This window comes from Myotis nattereri (genome assembly GCF_964212035.1).
Source record: "Myotis nattereri genome assembly, chromosome: 6".
Lineage (NCBI taxonomy): Eukaryota > Metazoa > Chordata > Mammalia > Chiroptera > Vespertilionidae > Myotis > Myotis nattereri.
Window position 1 is genome coordinate 63,134,212 of NC_138081.1, and position 21,340 is coordinate 63,155,551.

At 41.7% G+C, this 21,340-nt stretch overlaps 1 protein-coding gene across 1 annotated transcript; it reads left to right on the plus strand.

The window, feature by feature from the left end:
* The first annotated feature begins 263 nt into the window (after window positions 1–263).
* On the plus strand, window positions 264–1,873 carry GPR6 (G protein-coupled receptor 6). The gene has a single exon (XM_081093869.1). The coding sequence runs from the start codon at window positions 267–269 to the stop codon at window positions 1,359–1,361; it is 1,095 nt and encodes a 364-aa protein (XP_080949995.1). The 5' UTR covers window positions 264–266; the 3' UTR covers window positions 1,362–1,873.
* The last annotated feature ends 19,467 nt before the right edge of the window (window positions 1,874–21,340 follow it).

Genomic DNA, 21,340 nt, shown 5'->3' on the forward strand with positions numbered 1-21,340 from the left:
CTGTGTGCATGTGAGTGCCTGTTATCCGTGTGTGTATCTATGCAAGAACTCCGATATCTGTGAGAGCGCCCGTGTACGTTCCTCTCACCCATTCAATAGGTATTTATTTGTGGCTCTCAACCTGTGCTTCCTCGCTCTGCTATGGGATCCGGGATGGGGTGGGCAATATGAGTGGGCACCTGCGCCCGGGGAAGTTCCCTGGGAGCTTGAACCGCACACCTGATGCTCACTGTCCCTCTCCACACAGGGTGCAGTGTCCAGCCGCAATGAACGCGAGCGCCTCTTCGCTCAACGAGTCCCAGGTAGTGGCAGTGGCGGTCGAGGGAGCCGCGGCGGCTGTGGCCACGGCGGCAGGAGCGCCGGACAGCGGGGACTGGGGGCAGCCCGCAGCGGCAGCGGCACTGGGAGGCGGGGGCGTGGCTAACGGGTCGCTGGAGCTGTCTTCGCAGATGTCCGCGGGATCGCCTGGGCTGCCGCTGTCGTCGGTGAACCCATGGGATGTGTTGCTGTGCGTGTCCGGGACGGTGATTGCAGGAGAAAATGCGCTGGTAGTGGCGCTCATCGCGTCCTCCCCGGCGCTGCGCACGCCCATGTTTGTGCTGGTGGGCAGCTTGGCCACGGCCGACCTGCTGGCCGGCTGCGGACTCATCCTGCACTTCGTGTTCCAGTACGTGGTGCCCTCGGAGACGGTGAGCCTGTTCACAGTGGGCTTCCTCGTGTCCTCCTTTGCTGCCTCGGTCAGTAGCCTGCTGGCCATAACCGTGGACCGCTACCTGTCCCTCTACAACGCGCTCACCTACTACTCGCGGCGGACCCTGTTGGGCGTGCACCTTCTGCTCGCCGTCACCTGGACCGTCTCCCTAGGCCTCGGGCTGCTGCCAGTGCTCGGCTGGAACTGCCTAGCAGAGCGTGCCACCTGTAGCGTGGTGAGCCCTCTGACGCGCAGCCACGTGGCGCTGCTCTCCGCGACCTTCTTTGCCGTCTTCGGCATCATGTTGCACCTGTACGTGCGCATCTGCCAGGTGGTCTGGCGCCACGCACACCAGATCGCCCTGCAGCAGCACTGCCTGGCGCCACCCCACCTGGCCGCCACCAGAAAGGGCGTGGGTACGCTGGCCGTGGTGCTGGGCACTTTTGGCCTCAGCTGGCTGCCCTTCGCCATATACTGCGTGGTGGGCAGCCGCGAGGACCCGGCTGTCTACACCTACGCCACTCTGCTGCCCGCCACCTACAACTCCATGATCAATCCTATCATCTATGCCTTCCGCAACCAGGAGATCCAGCGTGCCTTGTGGCTCCTGTTCTGTGGCTGCTTCCAGTCCAAAGTGCCCTTCCGCTCCAGGTCTCCCAGTGAGGTCTGAAGGCCCCCTCTGTCCTCTCACCAACACCACACCCCCAACAAGCCAGCCTCTGGTGAGCTTCTCGGTGCCTGCTGATGAACTCTGAGATCCCAATCGTGTGACCCTGACTTTGGAAAGAAAGAAAGAGAGAATGAACATACACACAACAAACTCACGAGGATAAAGAAGTTTGGTGGCAATTTACATATACAGTGTATACATGTGTACATATATATACAAGTTATTTGTATCTTCTGGAGGTGTTCAGGATGTGGACTTTTCTGGCCTGTGGAAAAACTAACAAGGATGTGGTTGTATACTCAAACTGTACATCACATTTGTCAAGTGAACACATTCCAATACTGCTTAATTATAGCACTTCATTTTAGCTGCTGAGCTGCCAAAACAGTGTTGCCATTTACAAGGGCAGGGGAAGAAGGGTAAAAGGTGTATTTTTGTTGTATGTGATAATATTTTGCTGCCTATGCATCAGTAAATTACACCATATTTTGTACACAAATAAACACATTACAAAAATGTAATTTCGGGCATGTGACTGACTATGGAACTACATCTGCCAGGGGATCTACTGTCTGAGTGTTGAAGTAGTAATACATGTACTTTAAAAGTTTATTACGTACCATCTCTCTCTCTCTCCTGTGAAAATCGCAATGTAAAAAATCATATTTGCACACCGTTCATAAATTGTCACTGAAATACCTAATTCAGATAGTGGTGGGACGAAGGGGGTAATATATTCATGTAACAGTATTCACAGGACACTAAAAGATTATTGGTGTTATCAGTGCAGATTAATCCACTCTCTTAGTTACTGGGTTTGGAAGACAAGCTGCAGCAGTGGTCTGAAATCATTCCTTCTTCCTGCCCATGTGCACTTGTGAATCCTGAAGCCACAACTTTTAGTTGTAGTTTTTCCAGTCTGGAAAGAATTTTAAATGTAGAAAATTTATATTGACTAAGTATATTGTTGTTGGCCAGGTCTTGTAGCAAAATGCACAGCCTTAAAAAATAAATTCTTCCAAGACAGGATTCTAAGGTATATTGTGTTCATGAGGCAAATGAAGGTATGCCCAGGAGACCCTCTTGAGGCACTCTTATTTTCAGAACACAGGGCAGTAAGATCCTCAAAGACTAAACAACTCATTCCACCATGGGTGTGAGTTATAGTTGAATGGTTCCTCTCCTTCCCTTCTTATAGGATGGAGATAAGATATGTGTGCTATGAGCACCCATGAAGAAATATGCACACAAGCACAATTGACTACTAGTCTTAGGCCTTAGAAAAATACACACAACACATTTCTTCATACAGTCACAAATATGTATTGAGTTCCTACTATCAACTAGACACAATCCAGGACCAGGAATACTCTGTGCTTATAGCATTGCATTTCAGTGGCGGGGGGGGGGGGATGCCCTACAAGCAAGTAAATAAATATAAAAATATTTATTATAATGAATTGACTCATGCATTTATGAAGGCTGAGAAGTTCCAAAATCTGTAGTCACAAATTGGAGATCCAGGAGAGCTGATGGTGTAGCTCTACTTTGAGTTCAAAGGTCTAAGAACCAGGGGTTCAAGACTCAAGAAGAGCTGATGTTTCCATTTGAGACCAAAGGCATGAAAAAAAACACCAATGTTTCAGTTCAAGCCATTGAGACAACAGGAGTTCTGTCTTACTCAGCCCTTTTGTTTTCTGTTATGCTCTTTACTAGATCAGATGAGTCCCACATACATTAGATAAGGTAATCTGCTTTACTCAGTCTGCTGAGTCAAATGTTAATCCCATCTAGAAGCTCCCTCACAGAAGCAGCAGAACAAGATTTGACCAAAAGTCTGCGTACTGTGTGGCCCAGTGAAGTTGACACATAAAATGAACTAGCCCATGTGGCTCAGTTGGTTGGTTTTTGCCTTGTGCACTGACAGGTTCCCAAGTTGGATTCCTGGTCAGGGCACATGCCTGGGTTGTGGACTCGATCCCCAGTGGGGGGCGTGCAGGAGGCAGCCAATCAGTTTCCCTCTCGCCTCTCCCTCTCCCCTCCTCTCTCCCTAAAAATCAATTTAAAAAATCTTTTTAAAACATTAACCATCACATCAAGAAAGCACAATGAGCCCTGGTTGGGTGGCTCAGTTGCCTGGAGCATCACCCCATTCACCAAAATGGTTGCAGGTTTGATTCCCCGTCAGGGCACATACCTAGGTTGCAGGTTAGACCCCCAGTTGGATGTGCAAAGAACCAGTCAATTGATGTTTCTCACATATGGATGTTCCTTTTCTTTCTTCCTTCCTTCCTCCCTCCCTTCCTCCCTCCCTTCCTTTCTCTCTCTCTCTCCCCTTTCTTCTCTCTAAAAATCGATAAACATATCCTTGGGTGAGGATTTAAAAAAAAAAAAAAAAGCGTACAGTGATCCAAAATAAAGGAGAAGTGTTTAAGGAGGGATTAGACAACTGGGTTAAATGCTGCTGAGAGAATAAGAACTTTCTCCTTTGAGAATGAAAAACAATGACTACAGATTTTTATTTTATTTTTCCCATCACCATTTGTCCCCTCTATGCCCTCTTCTAATTCCACCCATTCCTCTCCCCTCCCACAATCACCACACTGTTGTCCATGTTCATGAATTCTCTCTTTTTTTCCTTTTTTTTGATCAATCCTTCCTCCTCCCAACCCCCGCCCAATCCTGCTCCACCCCACCACACCCCACCTTCCCCACTCCTTAGCAATTTGCCTGCTCTCTAACTATGAGTCTGTTCTGATTTTGCTTGGTAGTTCAGTTTATGAGTGAAATCATATGGTACTTGTCTTTCTTGGACAGGCTTATTTCACTTGGCATAATGTTCTCCTGTCCATCCATGCTATCACAAGGGTAAAATTTTCTTCCTTTTTACAGCAGAGTAGTATTCCATTGTGTAAATGTTCTTCAGCTTTTTTATCCATTCAGCTACTGATGGACACTTGGGCTGCTTTCAGATCTTGGCTATTATAAATAATGCTGCAATCAACATAGGGGTACATATATTCTTTCTAATTAGTATTTCTTGTTTCTTCAGATACATTCCCAGAAGTGGAATTGCTGGATCATAAGGCAGTTACATTTTTAATTTTTTGAGGTCATCCCATACTGCTTTCCACAGTGGCTGCACAAATCTGTATTCCCACCAATGAGGGTTCCTTTTTCTCCACACCCTTACCAACACTTTTTGTTTGTTGATTTATTAATAATAGCCATTCTGAGAGGTGTGAGATGGTATCTCATTGTGGTTTTAATTTGCATTTCTCTGATTAGTGAAGTTGAGCATCTTTTCATATGTCTATTGGCCATCTGTATGTCCTCTTTGGAGAAGTGTCTATTCAGGTCTTTTGCCCATTTTTTAACTGGGTTGTTAGGGGTTTTTTGTTTTTTTGTGTGTGTGTTGTCTTATAAGTGCTTTATAAATTTTGGATATAAACCTCTTATCACTGTATCATTGGCAAATATGTTCTCCCATTCAGTGGGTCGTCTTTTCACTTTGTTGATGGTTTCCTTTGCTATACAAAAACTTTTAGCTTAATGTAATCCCATTTGTTTATTTTTCTTCTGTTTCCCTTGCCTGTGGAGATATATCAGAAAATATTGTTATGAGAAATGTCCAAGATTTTACTGCCTATGTTTTCTTCTAGGATTTTTATGGTTTTGACTCTAACACTTAAGTCCTTAATTCACTTTGGGTTTATTCTTGTGTGTGATGTAACAAGGTGGTCTAGTTTCATTTTTTTTTTTTTGCATGTACCTGTCCAATTTTCCCAATACCATTTATTGAATAGACTATCTTTAGTCCATTGTTTGCTCTTTTCTCCTTTGTCAAATATTAATTGACTACAAAGGTGTGGATTTATTTCTAGGCTCTCTACTCTGTTCCATTGGTCGATATGTCTGTTTTTATGCCAGTACCATGCTGTTTTGATTACTATGACCTTAGGCTACAGATTGTTAAATATACATGCCATTGGTGAACTTGACAAGAGAAACTTCAGGAAAGTGAGGGAAAGAAAAACTTGACTATAGAAGATACAAGAGAAAATGAATTAGCAATGTAGTCTCCAACATCTTTCAACAGAGCTGTGACCTTTTAATATTATAAACACACTAAGTTTTATAAACATATATTTTTATAGTGTCTATAAATATAGAGCCAGGAAGATCAGCATTATTGCTCATTCATCAAACTAACATTTTCTAAATAAGTAACCTTCATAGACTATTCAGCATCATCAGACACTTCTCAGGCTCTATTAGTATCCAGAATGCATTCAAGCAGACTAGTAACAAAAGCTCTGGCTACAGATTTTTCCAAACATGTGGCAGGTGGGAAACAACATAATTTCAGAGATGGAACAAAAAAAGACAATATTGCTATACATTTCATAATTATAAAGAAAAATTTCTTGCAATCAGTAAATTAAAAAATTCAACACTAGATTAATAAGACAGAGACCATGGATCTGACTTCAATCCACTTGGTATTAATATTCAATGTCAGCCCTAGTCGTATTCAAAATGTTTGAGAGAACCAAGAACAAGAAGATACTAAACAATCAGGTTGTTAATATCTCTGACTTACACAATTGGCCAGGCTGTGTAATGTCAGTAGGCTTGATATAACAAACCTGATGATGTAAGGATATAAAACTGTGCATAGATCTTGACACATGTCTATGGAGAAATGTCACATATTCATTTGACCCATCAAATATTAAGAATCTCTTATTTCAAGATCCTATTTTAGTTGCTGGAAGCATACAATCTTTGAGAAAGGCGAATGTCCAACTGCTTACCCACTTTGCTATCTAATGGGCATCCCAAATGTAACATATTTAAAACTGGGCCATTTATTTTTACCCCAAAACTTGGCTTTTATCCCTTCATTAACATCTAAGTTAATGGCAATGTCATTTTTCTGTGGTTCAGGCCAGAAACCTTGCAATCATACTAACCATTCTCTTTCTCACATACCTCCCATCAAAATCATCAGCAAAATCCATTGCCTTTACTTTCAAAATAGACCCAGCGTCCAGCCACTTCTCACCATCTCCCTCACTATCATCGCCTTTTGCCTGAATTACTGTAGCAGCCTTCCCTCTGGTCTCCTGGCTTTAGTTCTTGTGCCTGTCAGTCTGTTGTCTATGCAGCTCACCCCCACCAATAGCTGCTCCCTTCACACCCTTCAGGTCTAGGCACAAACAGTGCAGTCTGTCTCAAAAGGACAGACTTGGGCCCTACAGCTCTTATATTATTCTATGATTGTGCTGAGGTTAAAAGCAAATTTTGCTACAGATAAATCCTAATGGAAGTAATTCATTCACAGATAATGGAACAATCAATGGCATTCAATACATTTTTAGTACCTGTGCGTCCTAACACATATTTTATAGTTAAAGCACAGTAGAAAATTTAGACATAGTAAAGGTAAAAAAGATTTTTGGAAGAAAAAAAAAAAGACAGACTTAGGGGAGAGGTATTTAGGCTCTGGAAATAGGCCTTGAGTAAGAATTTCTGAGGGATCCCAGAGTCCTGGGTACCTGGTGCCTGGTCTAGAAGTGAGGACATAGACTCTTCACCCAAGAGAAGGAGCGCAGCTGGAAGAGGCCCAGGTAGGCCTCGCTTGGCCCATGGTATTAGTTTCCTCCTGCGTCCAGGGAGAGCCTTGGAAAGCCAAGAGGAAAAAAGTGTTAAGAAGGAAGTGACCAAGTGTGTAAAGGCTGCCAGAGGTCAAGTCAAAGAGGTTTTGGAAAGTGTTAGATTTAGGAACATGGTGGTCAGTGGAGACCTAAGTGGGAGCTGCCTCAAAAAAAAGCAGGATGAAAGCTACGTGGCAGTGGATGGAGGAGAAAATGGAAATTTTCCAATCTCTCCCCCACACACACTCAATAAATATAACTTTAAATGGAAGGAGAGAGATAGAGCAGAGCTTAAGGGAAATACAGGATCACAAGATAGGCTTAATTTTGTTTTGTTTTTTAAGGATGGGCAAGAATTGAATATATTATTAGACTGAGGAACATGTACCATATAATTGGAAAAGTGAAAGACAGAAAAAGTTACCTGAGCCCTAGCTGGTTTGGCTCAGCGGTCGAACGATCCTTTCACAGGGGTCGCCTAAGACCATCGGAAAACACATATATAATTACGTATTGTTTTTGTGATTAAGCACTATGCTTTAATTATGTTCAATTTGTAACAATGAAATTGGGGGTCACCACAGCATGAGGAACTGTATTAAAGGGTCGCGGCATTAGGAAGGTTGAGAACCACTGGGATAGAGCATCGGCTTGCGGACTGAAGAGTCCTGGGTTTGATTCCGGTCAAGGGTACTTGCCTGGGTTGTGGGCTCAATCCCCAGTTGGGGGCATGCAGGAGGCAGCCGATCAATGATTCTCTCTCATCATTGTTGTTTCTATATCTCTCTCCCTCTCCTTTCCTCTCTAAAATCAATAAAAATATTTTTAAAAAGAAAGAAAAAGTTGCCTGACAGAGTGAGGCTTCACTGGATGAGAACAGGGTCCAGGGCACAGAGTTAGGGAGAGAGAGGGACTGAGACAGGAGGAGATGGAGACAGCTCCCCTGCTCTGCAAGGAAGCAAGGTGGGAATGATTGGCACTGAGAGAGCTAAGTGTATAGGCGGTGGGAGGAAGTTCACAGAGTTCCTGCCTGACAACCTCAATTTATCTGAAGGAGGACTGCCAGTTAAGAAACTATTGCAAAAAGTATCAAGAACATAAGTTGATGACATTGGGAACAAAGCTGTGAACTTGGGATAGTGTAATCATTTAATCTAAATTAAAGGTCAAACCATACCAAGCATTGCAAGAATATAGAGTGATTGGAATCCTCATACATTGATGGTAGGGATATAAAATGGTACAAACATTTTAGAAAATAGTTTGGTGGTTTCTTAAGCAGGTAAACACACTCCTACCACATTCCACTCCTAAATATTTACCCAAGAGAAATGAAAGCATTTGTCCATATTAAGCCTTGCGCATGAATGTTCATAGCAGCTTTACTTGTAAACAGTCCCAAACTGGGAACAACTCAAATGTTCATCAGCAAGTAAATGAGTAAATGAATTGTGATACATCCATACAATAGAATGCTACTCAGAAATTGGAAGGAATGAACTAGTAATACATGCAAACAACCTGGATGAATCTCCAAATAATTATGCCACATGAAAGAAGCCAGGCAAAAAAGAATATATATTGTAAGATTTATTTATATAAGATTCTTGAAAATATAGAGTAGGGGTGGAAAAGAGAGAGAGAGGCAGGGATTATAAAGGGACACAAGGAAACTTTTTGGGATGGTAAAGAAGCTCATTATCTTAATTGTGATGATTCATGGGTGCATTAATATGTCAAAACTCATTAAATTATATACTTTAAATATGTATAACTTATTATATGTCCATTATACCTCAACAAAGTTGTAGCAAATAAAGGTTAGAGAAAGAATTATAGTAAAATGACAACTAATTACAAATAATACTACATGGAATTAAAATGCAAAGTTCCAATATGATATGGCTTATTAGTCAAAATAGGCTAAGTTATGCTTCAGTAACAAACAATCCTCCAAAATCATAGTGGCTTCACACAACAAAGATTTCTCACTTGTACAATGTTAACTGCACTTCCTGGGCAACTTCCCAAAGTAACTGTTCTCTCTACAGCAATATAGGCATCCACCTTCTCTATAACCACTGGAGTGGGGACAGGAGCCCTGGTGGGTCTACCACCAGCAATGAAATGCTTCGGCCCACAAATGACACTTCCATTTCTAGCCCCAGGGGCAGAGGTAGTCGCACAGCCCCACCTAACAAAGGGGCGGGGAATGTCATATTCCTGAGTGCTCAGACAGAATGGTCAATCAGATATGGATGAATTTGAGGAGATTTTCTTTTACGACTCATGGCTTCGGGAACAAATACGTTGCCTTTGCCATCTCAAACTGAACATCCAGTTACAGACAGAGAAGAGATTCGCAAGATTCAAACTCAAGTGTTCAATTATTTAAGACTAGACAGAGGTTTGTGGTCCTTTAATAAAGCATGTTATGGGCTGTCGCATTCGTTAGGCAGAACACAACATAACACAGTCAAGACTTGAGGTGAGCAGAAAGGAGGTACAGTTCCAGAAAGGAACGTGATTTTCCAACCTCAGTCAGACTTTGCCCCTGGTTGCACAAACCCTTCTCCACAGACAGATGAACAACCCCAAGCCCGTGTTGTTGGGTATGTTGTTGAAATTGTGTGGGAAACATTGAGGGAAAGAGTGCTAAGTGATCGTGGTCAGAGGATCCAGAAATATCTGAATTCTACCCGCAACCTTACTAAATCCCTTAAGGAAATAGTGAGGGACAACATCGAGTCAAAGTTAGCAGTTGTGGAAGGGAGGGAAGGAGAGTGGGCGTTTGCTGTGGCTTTGGCACATAACCAAAATACACAGCGTCCTTGGAAGCTGGGCTGTGTCAGATAAACTGTCCTTTTCCCTTAAGTCAGGCAGGTATGAAGAGCCTCGGTCCAAAGCTGACTTGCTTTGCCCAGTTAAAGCCCTCCATACTCAAACTCAGGTCTCAGATCTTGCCATTACTGGTTATAAAACAAGCCAAACCAACATCAGACCCGGGGAGAAGAGAATCAGAAGGAAAGAGAGTCTCCCAGGGGCCAGTTAGCCTGGACCTGGTTGCCTCCTTGGATAACCAGGAGCTGGCCAGCCTCCAGCCAGGGAGCCATGCTGTCCCCTCCACTCAAGCCAGAAGGAAGGGAGTGTGTAGTTGGCCACTTAATCGATGGACCAATTGGATCAGTGCTCCTGCATTTAAGGGTGGAGTGAGAAGGAAGATGGAGAGAGAGAACAGTATCTTACAGCATACAGTAACTTCTAACTTTTAAGAAGCTGTGAGACCTTGAGAAAATTTTCACCTGTACAGTGGGGAATCATAGTAGTAACTACCTTCCAGGTTGAAAGGAAGGGAGGAAAAGGACCTACAGTCACTGAGAGAATTCTCTGAGTACAGTTACTTATCAGTTGGGCGCATGTTGTTTTGGGGGAAAAGGGTCTATGTAATACAGGCCCTTTGAGTATGCAAGTAACAGCCATGTCCTAAAAGCCTGTGTGTGACAGATTAAGTCACAGTGTAAGCAAATCCAAAATTAATCACAGTGCTTGTAGTGGAGTGTTAATGTAATATTCAGGCGAGTCTTGTACTACAAGAATAATTGCCCCTGAGATGTTTTTATTACTATTATTAATGGGAACATGCAGCCAATAATCATGAGACAGCATTCTTTCTTTCACTGGAAGTGTGTTAAATTTCTGTTTTGCAAATATTTTACACAAAGGTGCTTATGACAATGATGGCAGAAGGTAAAGACGGTTAAATAATTATGTTTCATAACATGTTGATAAATCACATTTCCACCACTGCAAATGCACATCCACTTTATTACTGAAATGGCTGACAACAGATAACATTATCTTCTGTTGCTGAGTCATTTAATCAGTGTGTGACAGGTGTCACTGAACTGGCTGGTACCAAAACAGCAGAACTGTCCACACCATGTGGTGTGCACGTGAAAACCAACCTGCATGGGCTTTGCAAATTGCACTTAACTCCAGGAGCGTGTGACCACCTGTGATTCCCTTCCTCTCCACATGGAAGCCCCTTCTTTGTCCAGGGAGCTGGGGGTTTGGTTGGTTGCAGCATCAGAGAAGGTCAGGACTGGAAGGGACCTTAGAAGCCTTCTTGTCCAACCCGCTTTAGTTTCAGACAGTAATATTGGGCCTCAGAGAAAGTGGGTCACTTGCCCAAGATTGCACACCTTGTACATGAGGAAGACAGAGTTGGAGCTCAGCTGATCCACGGTTCCTGGTTTTTCTTCCCTATCGCATGAGGTGTTCAGCATACTGTCAGCCATACAGACTCAGGTCCGCTCTTACCTGTCTTCACAGCCTCTCTCTGCCCCTCCCTCTGTTCTCAGAGATGTGCCCCCTTACATCCTAGGAAAGTAGCGGGGCCAGGACTCCACACCAACCCCAGTGCCTGGACTGAGTTCTGAGCATTGTTAGGAGGAGGCTGGGCAGGCTTGACCTTTGTCAAGAAGGGTGTTGATGCAGCTGTTTGCAAAGCCTGACATTCTCTTCAGACTGCAAACCCAGGGCTCAGTGTGATGGTCCCACCACTCCAGAGTCTGGCCCTTTGGAGTGGTGGGAGAAGGGAGTTTAGACTCCAGGCACTGCTTATCATTCTGTCAAAGCTCAAAGTTTGGTTGTTTTTCCCTCCAACCCCCCATCAGAGCCCATGGGACAGAATGATGTCACCCAGAAAGTAGAGTCTGGTTGCAGCTTCCAGCTCCATTGTTGTGAATGACAATCTTGGGCTAAAGATAAATAATTGTTCAATTATATTATCCAAGGAATGTGAATTAAAACAACAACGTGCCTAATTTTCATCTAGCAAGTCAGGTAATTTTTTAAATGAAAGCATCAAATACTGACAAAATAATAAATCATAATGTCTTTTTTTTTTTTTTTTTTTTTATCTTTTTTTTTTTTTTTTTAATTTTTTTATTGCTTAAAGTATTACAAAGGGTATTACATATGTGTCCATTTTATCCCCCCGCCCTAGACAGTCCCCCAGCCTCCCCTATCCCCCAGTGTCTTATGTCCATTGGTTATGCTTATACGCATGCATACAAGTCCTTTAGTTGATCTCTTACCCCCCCTACTTCCTGCCCCCCAACCCTCCCAAAATCATAATGTCTTGTTCGATTTAAAATATTCATAGAACTAAAATCTAAAATAATAACATTTATTGTCTAAGAGTGGAAATATATGAATTAGGGAAAAAACCTGTATGATAGAGAAAATTAGCAAAGTTTTGGCACTATTTAGGAGATTCTAACAGTACTGTATTGGTTTCCTAAGGCTCCCCTAACAAATTAGGTGGCTTAAAACAACAGAAATGTATTCTCTCATGACTCTGGAGGCCAAAAGTCTGAAATGAAGTTCTCTGCAGGGCCAAACTCCCTTTGAAATCTCTAGGGGAGAATCCTGTCTTGCCTCTTCCAGCTCCTCCTGGCCCCAGGCATTCCGTGGCGTGTGGCAGCATCTCTTCAGTCTCTGCTTCCACATTCACATGGCCTTCTCCTCTCCCTGTCTTGCCCCCTGTATTTTATGACTTTTGTCACTGGATTAGGGGCCCAGCCAGGTGACTCAAGATGATTTTATCTACTGAGGTCCTTAATTACATCAACAAAGACCCTTTTTCTAAATAAAGTCATGTTTAAGTTCATTCAAAATTTATGGTTGTTCTTGGTGGGAAGATTGGTTTATTACAGCCAGTCCATCACAGTCAGGAGTTCCTAATATGTTTTTAATGCATATCATTTTGTTTGACTATATCCCTGCAGAATGTATGTTTTCTATGCATATATTTTAAGTTTGCATTAAGGGTGTGTGTTTTGTGAGATCACACTGTGTTTCTTTTCTCCCAGCACCAGACTTAAGCTATCTGTGTGGCTGTGTGAATTCTAAATTTGGTTATCACTTCTGAATCTCACAGTGTGTTTCCACCACAGTCCAGTCTTGTAGTCATGACACCCAGATTGCTTCTGACTTCCTAGCACCACAGTTACTATTGAAATGAACACTCCCAGGTATGTTCCCTTATTGACTAGTCTGAGAATTTTCTTGAACGATATATACCCAGGAGCAAAATTATTGTGTCATTTAACCAAGATTGTGTGACTCAAACAATTGCTAAATCTGACAAGGTAGTCCCATATTGCTCTCCAAAATGACTTTATCTCTGCATTAATTGTCTGGCATCATGGAAGTATATTTGGAATTTTCCATAGAGCAGAATGGAGACAGCAATGATACCAATCATTGTGGTCTCATCCCTACACTCTCTTCTTGCTCTGGCCTCCTTAGTTTTACCACATGAACTTGTCCCCACAGGCCACAGCTGATGGGACAAAGGTAAACTTTTAGATGCTGAGCCACTTAGATACTTTCCACCAAAAATTTGAAATAAGTATCCTAGCTGGTTTGGCTCAATCGGTATGGCATTGCCTGTGGACTGAAGAGAACCGGGTTCAACTGCAGTCAAAGGCATGGTTGCAGGCTCAATCCCCAGCCTTGGTTGGGGCTTGTGTGGGAGGCAACCAATCGATGTGTCTCTCTCACACCAATCTCTCTCGCTCTCTCTCTCGCTCTCTCGCTCTCTCTTCCTTCCACGCTCTCTCTCAAAAAAAAAAAAATCAATGGAAAAATATCCTCTCATGGTTCCTTCATTTCCATGGTGTCCTGCCCTCTCTTGCCCAGAAGTTGGGCACAGAACCCAAGCTGAGCCAACCAGATTCCCTCCCCCAAGATCTGAATCTTGAGTACATTGCCTCAAGGACCAAAGAAGACTATCTACCAAGGACAGTGTCCAAGAAAGAAAGACTGTTTTCTGCTGCCTTGATGCCTAGAGCTGCCCTGATGCCTGTTCTTATCCCTCTCCTGGTTCTCTGTCTTCCTGTTCACTGTGTGAGCTCCTCATGATCCCTCCCATGCATTACCTTTGTGTTTAGGGTGGCTAACCTCAGTCTCTGTTGCTTACAACCAGAGAATCATGGTGCATCATCAGATCCTTGTTTGAAGGTATTTTAAAGTTCAAAGCTATCATTATTTCAGGCTTATGACAGTGTTATGTTTAAAAAGAAAGATGCAAACTGTAGGTACATTGGTACATAGGTACATTTGATTGAAATAAAACAAAACTGTGCTTGCAGAGGGTAAAAGACTGCAAGAAAATACACCAAATTCTAAGAGGCTATGTTAAGATAGGTGAATGTTTGATTTTCTTCATCTTCTCTGTATTCCACATTTTTTATGATGTGTATATTACTTTATTAATAGAAATATATTTATAGTGAAGAAGGTATAAAATGGGGATATATTATCTAGTATTAAAGACAATATGGTACTATGACTTTCTTAAGAAAGTTACAAATGTACTACTTGACTTCTTGTTCCAAATTTCTAGTTTAATTTCCTGCCAGGATTCTCAATACACAGTAAGTAGCAAGGTCAACTCTTAATCAAATCATCATAGTGAGAGCTGGCATGGCCCGGGCTCACAGCAATCATTTCTCTGTAAGAACCACCACACATTTTAGGACTAAGGATGAGTCACTCTAAAATATCCTTGCTGGTGGAGTTTTACAGAAAGTCATACAAGTAAATGATGGAAACCATACCACATGGAAGCCCATGAAACAGAAAGGCCAGCTTTTTCCATGGAGGTTCTAAAAGGCTTAAGAGGAACATTTCCTTCTTTTAGGTTAATAAATTCTAAATTAAGAATTCATTTGGAAATTGAAAAAGACAAGAAAGCTCATATTTGCCATTATGTTAAGAATAAACAGGATGAGGAAGGTAAATCTGATCTGACTACCTTATTTTCACGTTTAGTTAATCTGTTTATTTTTAAGCCGGAGGTCTTTATAGTACCTTTAAGTTTATTTCCTATGTGTATTCATTTTCTAGTGTTGCTGTAACAAATCATCACAAACCAGTGGCTTTAAACAATTCAAATGTATTATCTTACTGTTCAGAAGTCCACGTTCAATGTCACTGGGCTCAAGTCATCAGGACTGGATTCTTCCGCAGGCTCTAGGGGAGCATCCATCCCTTCCTTTTTCCATCTTGTCCCATCCTCAGTCTTTGGCTCACTGGTCCACGTCACATCACCTTTTCTCCCTCTGCTTCCAGCTTACATGGCTTTCTTTGTCCGGCTCTGACCCTCCTGCCTCCTTCTTTAAAGAACCCTTGTGACTACATTGTGTCTATGAGATAAGTCATAATAATCTCCCCATGTCAAGATCTCTAACTTAAGCAAATCTGTAAAGCCCTTTTTGTCAAGTAAATTAACACTCACAGGTTCCAGGGACTGAGACATGCTCAACTTTGGGAGGTGGAAGGCATTATTCTACCTACGATGCTATGTGTACCAAAACTCTCCACTTGGTTATGAACACCAGTTTTGAAAATGTAGAGAACACATACATTTTTAGTTAATAATAGTATTTTAGTAACTGTTATATATGGTAATTATACTATGTGGCAAAAAAGTGCCCCAATTAGAGACCTCCATCTATTTTAATAGCTTCATCAATTTTTCTGACAGAGAAGAAAATTTAAAATAAAATCAGCATTTGTCTCATAGCTATGAAGGCCAACAATTTTTTAAAGTGATAAAATATATGTTTTAAAATTAAAATGAGGATTAAATTGGGCCTTCTTGACTTGATTATAATGAATCTATTCTATTCCAAGGACTCCGAATTTTTAACCACCACTACATGTCTTCTAACTCGTGTGATAAATGAAAGATTCTAATCAGCAGCTTTTCTGTTAGTCTAAAGAGGAACCGCAAGTGGTAAATGTGAATACCACTCTGGCTTGGAACGCTGCTGCCTCAGCCCTTACCTATCTGGGACCCAGTAAAGCACTAGAAAGAACACAGGGCACGCCCCTGAACATCCAAAACAGGATGAAGACCCTCATTTAACACCCTGTGCTCCATTCACAGGAGAGCCCATCAGACCCTAACACAGAGCCACACTGCTGTACTTTCTTTTTTTTTTTTTTATTAGTTAAGGTATTACAAATGTGTCTTCATCCCCCCCTTAACCCCCAACCTCCCCTTACCTCCCCCCCCCCCCCCCGCACACTCATGCTCCCATCCCCCTGTTGTCCATGTCCATTGGTTTGGCTTATATGTGTGTATACAAGTCCTTCGGTTGATCTCTTCCCCTTACCCCCTCCCTCCCCTTCTTTCCTTCTGGGGATTGATAGCCTGATCGCTGTTTCTCAGTCTTTGGATCTGTCCCTTTTCATCAGTCTATGTTGTTCTCTATAATCCACAAATGAGTGAGATCATGTGGTATTTATCTTTCTCTGACTGGCTTATTTCACTTAGCATAATGCTCTCCAGTTCCATCCATGCTGTTGCCAAAGGCAAGAGTTCCTTTTTTTTTTTTTTTTTTTTTACCGCGGCATAGTATTCCATTGTGTAGATGTACTTTCCTTTCTAATAAATATGATCTGATTTTCCAAGGAGACGGGAGAAGATGTTAGAAAAAGTATCAAGTTAGAAGTTGGGTGTGTGGTGGAGTAATTTATAGGTGGACCAATGACTGCAGCTCTGGTGAGGGCCAGGAGAGGAGGAACATGCAGGAATCGCGAGGAGCAAGCACACTTGCTCGCACACCTGGAATTGTTTGGAGTCCATAAGAATCACTGCAGGACCCTTCACAGTCCCCTGAACAACCATGAAATGACTGTTGTTCAAAAAGCTAGCTTTGAATCACTTAGAAAAGGACAAATGATGTTTGGCCAGCTCAGCTTAAGAAAACAACAGGGAAGTATATGAATTATTTTTAGAAATGTTTCATAATAATAAAGAAAGACTTCTCCCTTGTAATTTGCTTGAAAGGATAAAGCCTCAGCCACCCAGAAAACATGGCTCCTCTAATACTCTCTGGTATCCCAGTAGCTACAATTTTTTGTAAATTACATTTTCATTAATTTGTATTCTATTCATTCAGAATTTTTGATAATTCTATCCCAGCTGGAATGATTAAAATTTTGCCTTTGTATAACCTACAAAGGAAAGGTTTCCAAGCAAACTAATAACATAAATAAGACTTCAGAGAGACCTATTTAGTCTGCTTATCAAAAAAATGTAAATAAAGTCCTTTGAAATGCTTCTATGCAAAGAGAAGCTACTCAAATATGTATTTTCTGTTCATTACTTTTAATGTGGAAATATCTCCATAGCAGTGTCATTTTATGTACCTGAAAAGAGATTTTTAAGATGCATTTTTAAGACATTTAAAATTCAGACTGACCACCTCAGTTTGTCCAAGTTAATGAGAATTTTTTCTCTGTGCATTATATTACAATTAAATGAATGGTGACTAAACAGTTTAAAAACTATTTAAATAAAATGAAAAGATTTTTAAGACACCATCACCATTTATGATATTTGAAGATATGAATTATATTTACAATCCTTTCTTTGTTAAATTGAGAAGATCAAACACCATTTTAAATTGAGAAATGCTCTCTAATATATTCAACACCCAACAAAACTTACAAAAGCTTCATGAATATTTGCCAATTTTCCTCCTATTGTCTTATTTTAAAACACTGGGTAAACAATTTTCACATTCTTTAAATCACATACCAACAGATGAAAATCTGAACTTGGAGACAGGAGAAGTTTGTAACTATCTCAGAAGACAACCAAAGACCTGGAGTTGCCCAAATAGACGTAGATAGATACACATCTCCCAGGAGATGTATCCAGAAGGTTAGGGCTAGTTTTTAACATTTTCTAATTTCAGTCTGGTTTAGCATCTTGATGACTTTATGTTCAGAGGAGTTTATAAACAGAACTTGTATCTGACTACACAAACTATTTAGGAAAAATATGTATTAAATCCAACCAAATAATTATTTTGTTTCCTCTAGCAACTGGGTTTGGTCAGTCCAATCATTTTTGGGGTTTTTTGGTGGGGTTTTTGTTTTTTGTTTTTTTGGTTTCTTTTTAAAATTTATTTTACTGATTTTTTACAGAGAGGAGGGGAGAGGGATAGAGAGTTAGAAACATCGATGAGAGAGAAACATCAATCAGCTGCCTCCTGCACACACACACACACACACACACACACACACACACACACACACCCGCCGGGGATATGCCCGCAACCAAGGTACATGCCCTTGACCGGAATTGAACCTGGGACCCTTCAGTCTGCAGGCCGACGCTCTATCCACTGAGCCAAACCAGTTAGGGCAGTCCAATCATTTTTGACTAGATAGTAATTGGTTAGTTGATTTCTAAATTATTGGTAAGTGTTGGTTTACAAAAACAAAAAGCTTAGACTAAGTAATATATCTGGGATTTCCTTTGAATTGATCTGGAGTAGAGATGGATTGTTATGGATGAAAAAGGTGGGCCATGAGTTGATAACTGCTGAAGCTAGGTGATGAGGACCTAGGTACTTATGAGTATGGGGCTACATTGTATTCTTTTCTCTACCTTTGATATTTTCTACAATAAAAAGGAAAAACTATGTTGAAGACAGTTGGAAAAATAAATTACTAGTTTAGCATCAGAAAAGGCAAAGTGAAACTGAATTGTGGCTAGTTAGTCTTGTTTTTTAAATGATATCTCCAGTGTCTAACTGTAGACATCTACAGATGGCTTATACAGTTCAGTCCAGTACCTAGTCTTCAGGCATGCTGGACTCGCCATACAAGTGTGGTGAGTCAGTCCTCAGAATGCTGGTGACTTAGGGTCTCCTTTCCACAGCCTCTGGGTGGTCCCTGGGTAAACTCAGCCCTCCCATCATCTGGATACAATTAGGCCCAAGGAGTTCATGGGTGAGCACTATGAGTTTTGCATATAACAATGCTTCTGAGTTTCCAAGCCATCATGTCCCTACCTGAATGAGAGTTGACAATGATTCAATACCTGATTCTCACTGAAAACAGGCCCATATGTACAAGCACACCTCCACTTGCACATTTAAGAATGTATAATTATACCTCTACCTTGTCCCCCCCCCCCAATTTAAGATATTTGTGCACATATGAATTAGACTTAAATTAGATTTTGCCATTTAAAATTTCTCTTCCAAAAATAAAGCTCCATGAATATTTATCTTATATTTGCATAAAAAAAGGCAAACATCTTCTCATGGGACCCTTTGTTCAGTTGGCTCACATCACTCAAGCTCATGATGAGAAACTTTCCTATTTATAGACAGAATGTTAGATTTGCTTTTGATTGAAATGTGGGTAAGATCAGAAAAGTTGCCCCGCTAAGATTTTGCTTTCCTTAGTGACATCCACTTCAAATTCTCATTTCATGACTCCTCGGATTGTGTTTCATATGGAAATCGGGGTCCATACCTTATAAGTGTACACATATAAGTACAGTTGTTCTAATAGCTCTGGAGTAGAAATACCCTCTCTGCTGGAGAGTCGCCTGCATGTTCCCTTCGTCATTACCCATCATCAATACAAGTCTCAGAGTCAAAAAGTACGAAGTGATTTCCTTGCTAAACTAGAGCAAAAGGAACCAAATCTCCAAAGATGACTTTGACCACTGAAAGCTGAAAAAGCTGGAGAAAAAATGTTATGCTTGAACACCACAATCAGGGATATTACCCCATTAGTCTGCCCAATCAGTGTGTAGATTGGCCAAAATTCTCCTGTTAGTTTGGAGGCAGTTGGAGCTTGACCCGCCTGGGTAACAACAAAGCAGAGGGTGCTCCAGGCATAGCCATTCCAACCCGAGGGGCTCAGGGACCAAGAAAACAGTGGGAGTTATTTTCAAACCAAGTTAACCTACATAAGGAATTTCAGTCACTCTGTTTTTTCATTCAGCATTACCTAACAGTTCTCAGTGCAAGGCACTAACTGTGTGTTGAGAATTCAAGGAGGCAAAGCCCTGGTCCCCACCCTCACTGTGCCTCTGAGACCCGCAATTTCTCCTATGACTACAGTAATTCTCATTACCGAAGCTCGGGAACATTTAATAGATTAACCACTGGGAGCAATGACAAGTAGTAAATGTGGTCACTGATGAACAAATGTCCCTCAAGAGCCATACAGGATAGCCTAGAAGATGAGTTTTAAGCATGCAGGCCAGAGATATTATTTGTAATACTACAAATTAGCTGTGAGGCATTGACCATCAGTCTTACTTCAAGCCCCTCTTAAGCCCAGTCAAACCCCAGACCAATTAACTCGGAATCTCTAGGGGTGAGATGCAGGCATCAGTAGTTGTTTTATAAACTCCCCCAGACGATTCCATGCACCCAAGTGGAAAAGCCAGTGCTTTCGACATGTAATCTCATTTAATCTTTAAAGCGACCTCATGAGGTGGGTGTGTTCCATGCCTGTCCTACACAGGAAGAAATAGAGGTTTTGAAATTTACAGGTAGTTCTAATCTACATTTGTCTGGTTCCAAAACTAAGGTTTGAACAAGAGCTTTTGTTTCGATATTACCTAAGAAAAACAGCTACTCAAATGCTGATGCCCATGTATCAGAATCCAGTGGCACATGAACAGGCTGGTTTACTAGCCTCAGAAGCAAAAAGCAGCACTCTTAGTGAGTAGAATCTGGAAGGCGGTTTCTCTAAGGGGAGGAGGTTGGGGGGGTCTAGACTTTGGAAACTATGATACCTTGGTCCCATGCCGTGGAGTATGTCTCTTGTCTAAATGTTGGGTTGATGAGTTGTAATGAAACCTACTTATGGCCTGACAGATGGATGCTGCTTCCCTTGAAGAAGAAATTGCCCTTAGCAAGGCACAGGACGTCTGTGAAAGAAGGAGCTCTCGCCTCTCTTGAGATGGGTGTTCTGGGAGCCCATGGCTGTCCAAGAAAGGTCTGAGCAGTAGAGGAAAACTGGCATACACCTTAGTGAGGCTGGGGACCATGCAGCAAGGCCCTTCATGTCCTTAAACCTACAAATCCTAGTCCTGGGCCAGAGCTTTTTAAATATGCAAATTCCCAGTCCCATACCCAGTCTTCCAAATCAAGCTCTAAGGGTAGGATGGAAATATGTCTTTTTATAATGTTCTCTGAGGTGGAAATCACTTAGATAGCCTCCCCTTTCCTTTCCTGTTAATCTCTCCTCAATCCCTTGCTGGCTTCTTCACAGTGATACCTCTCATCATTTATCATTTTTGTAAATGTATTTGTCTGTTAACTGGGGTTTCATTTTTTTCCCCCTCATAAGAATGCAAAGCCCAGTATGATATTCTCAGGGTCTATCACTGTGTTTAGAACATGGTTGCTGCCCAATAAATACCTTTAAATAAATGAATGATTAACAAGTCAGAGCGAAGCAAGAGGGATGATTCAAAAT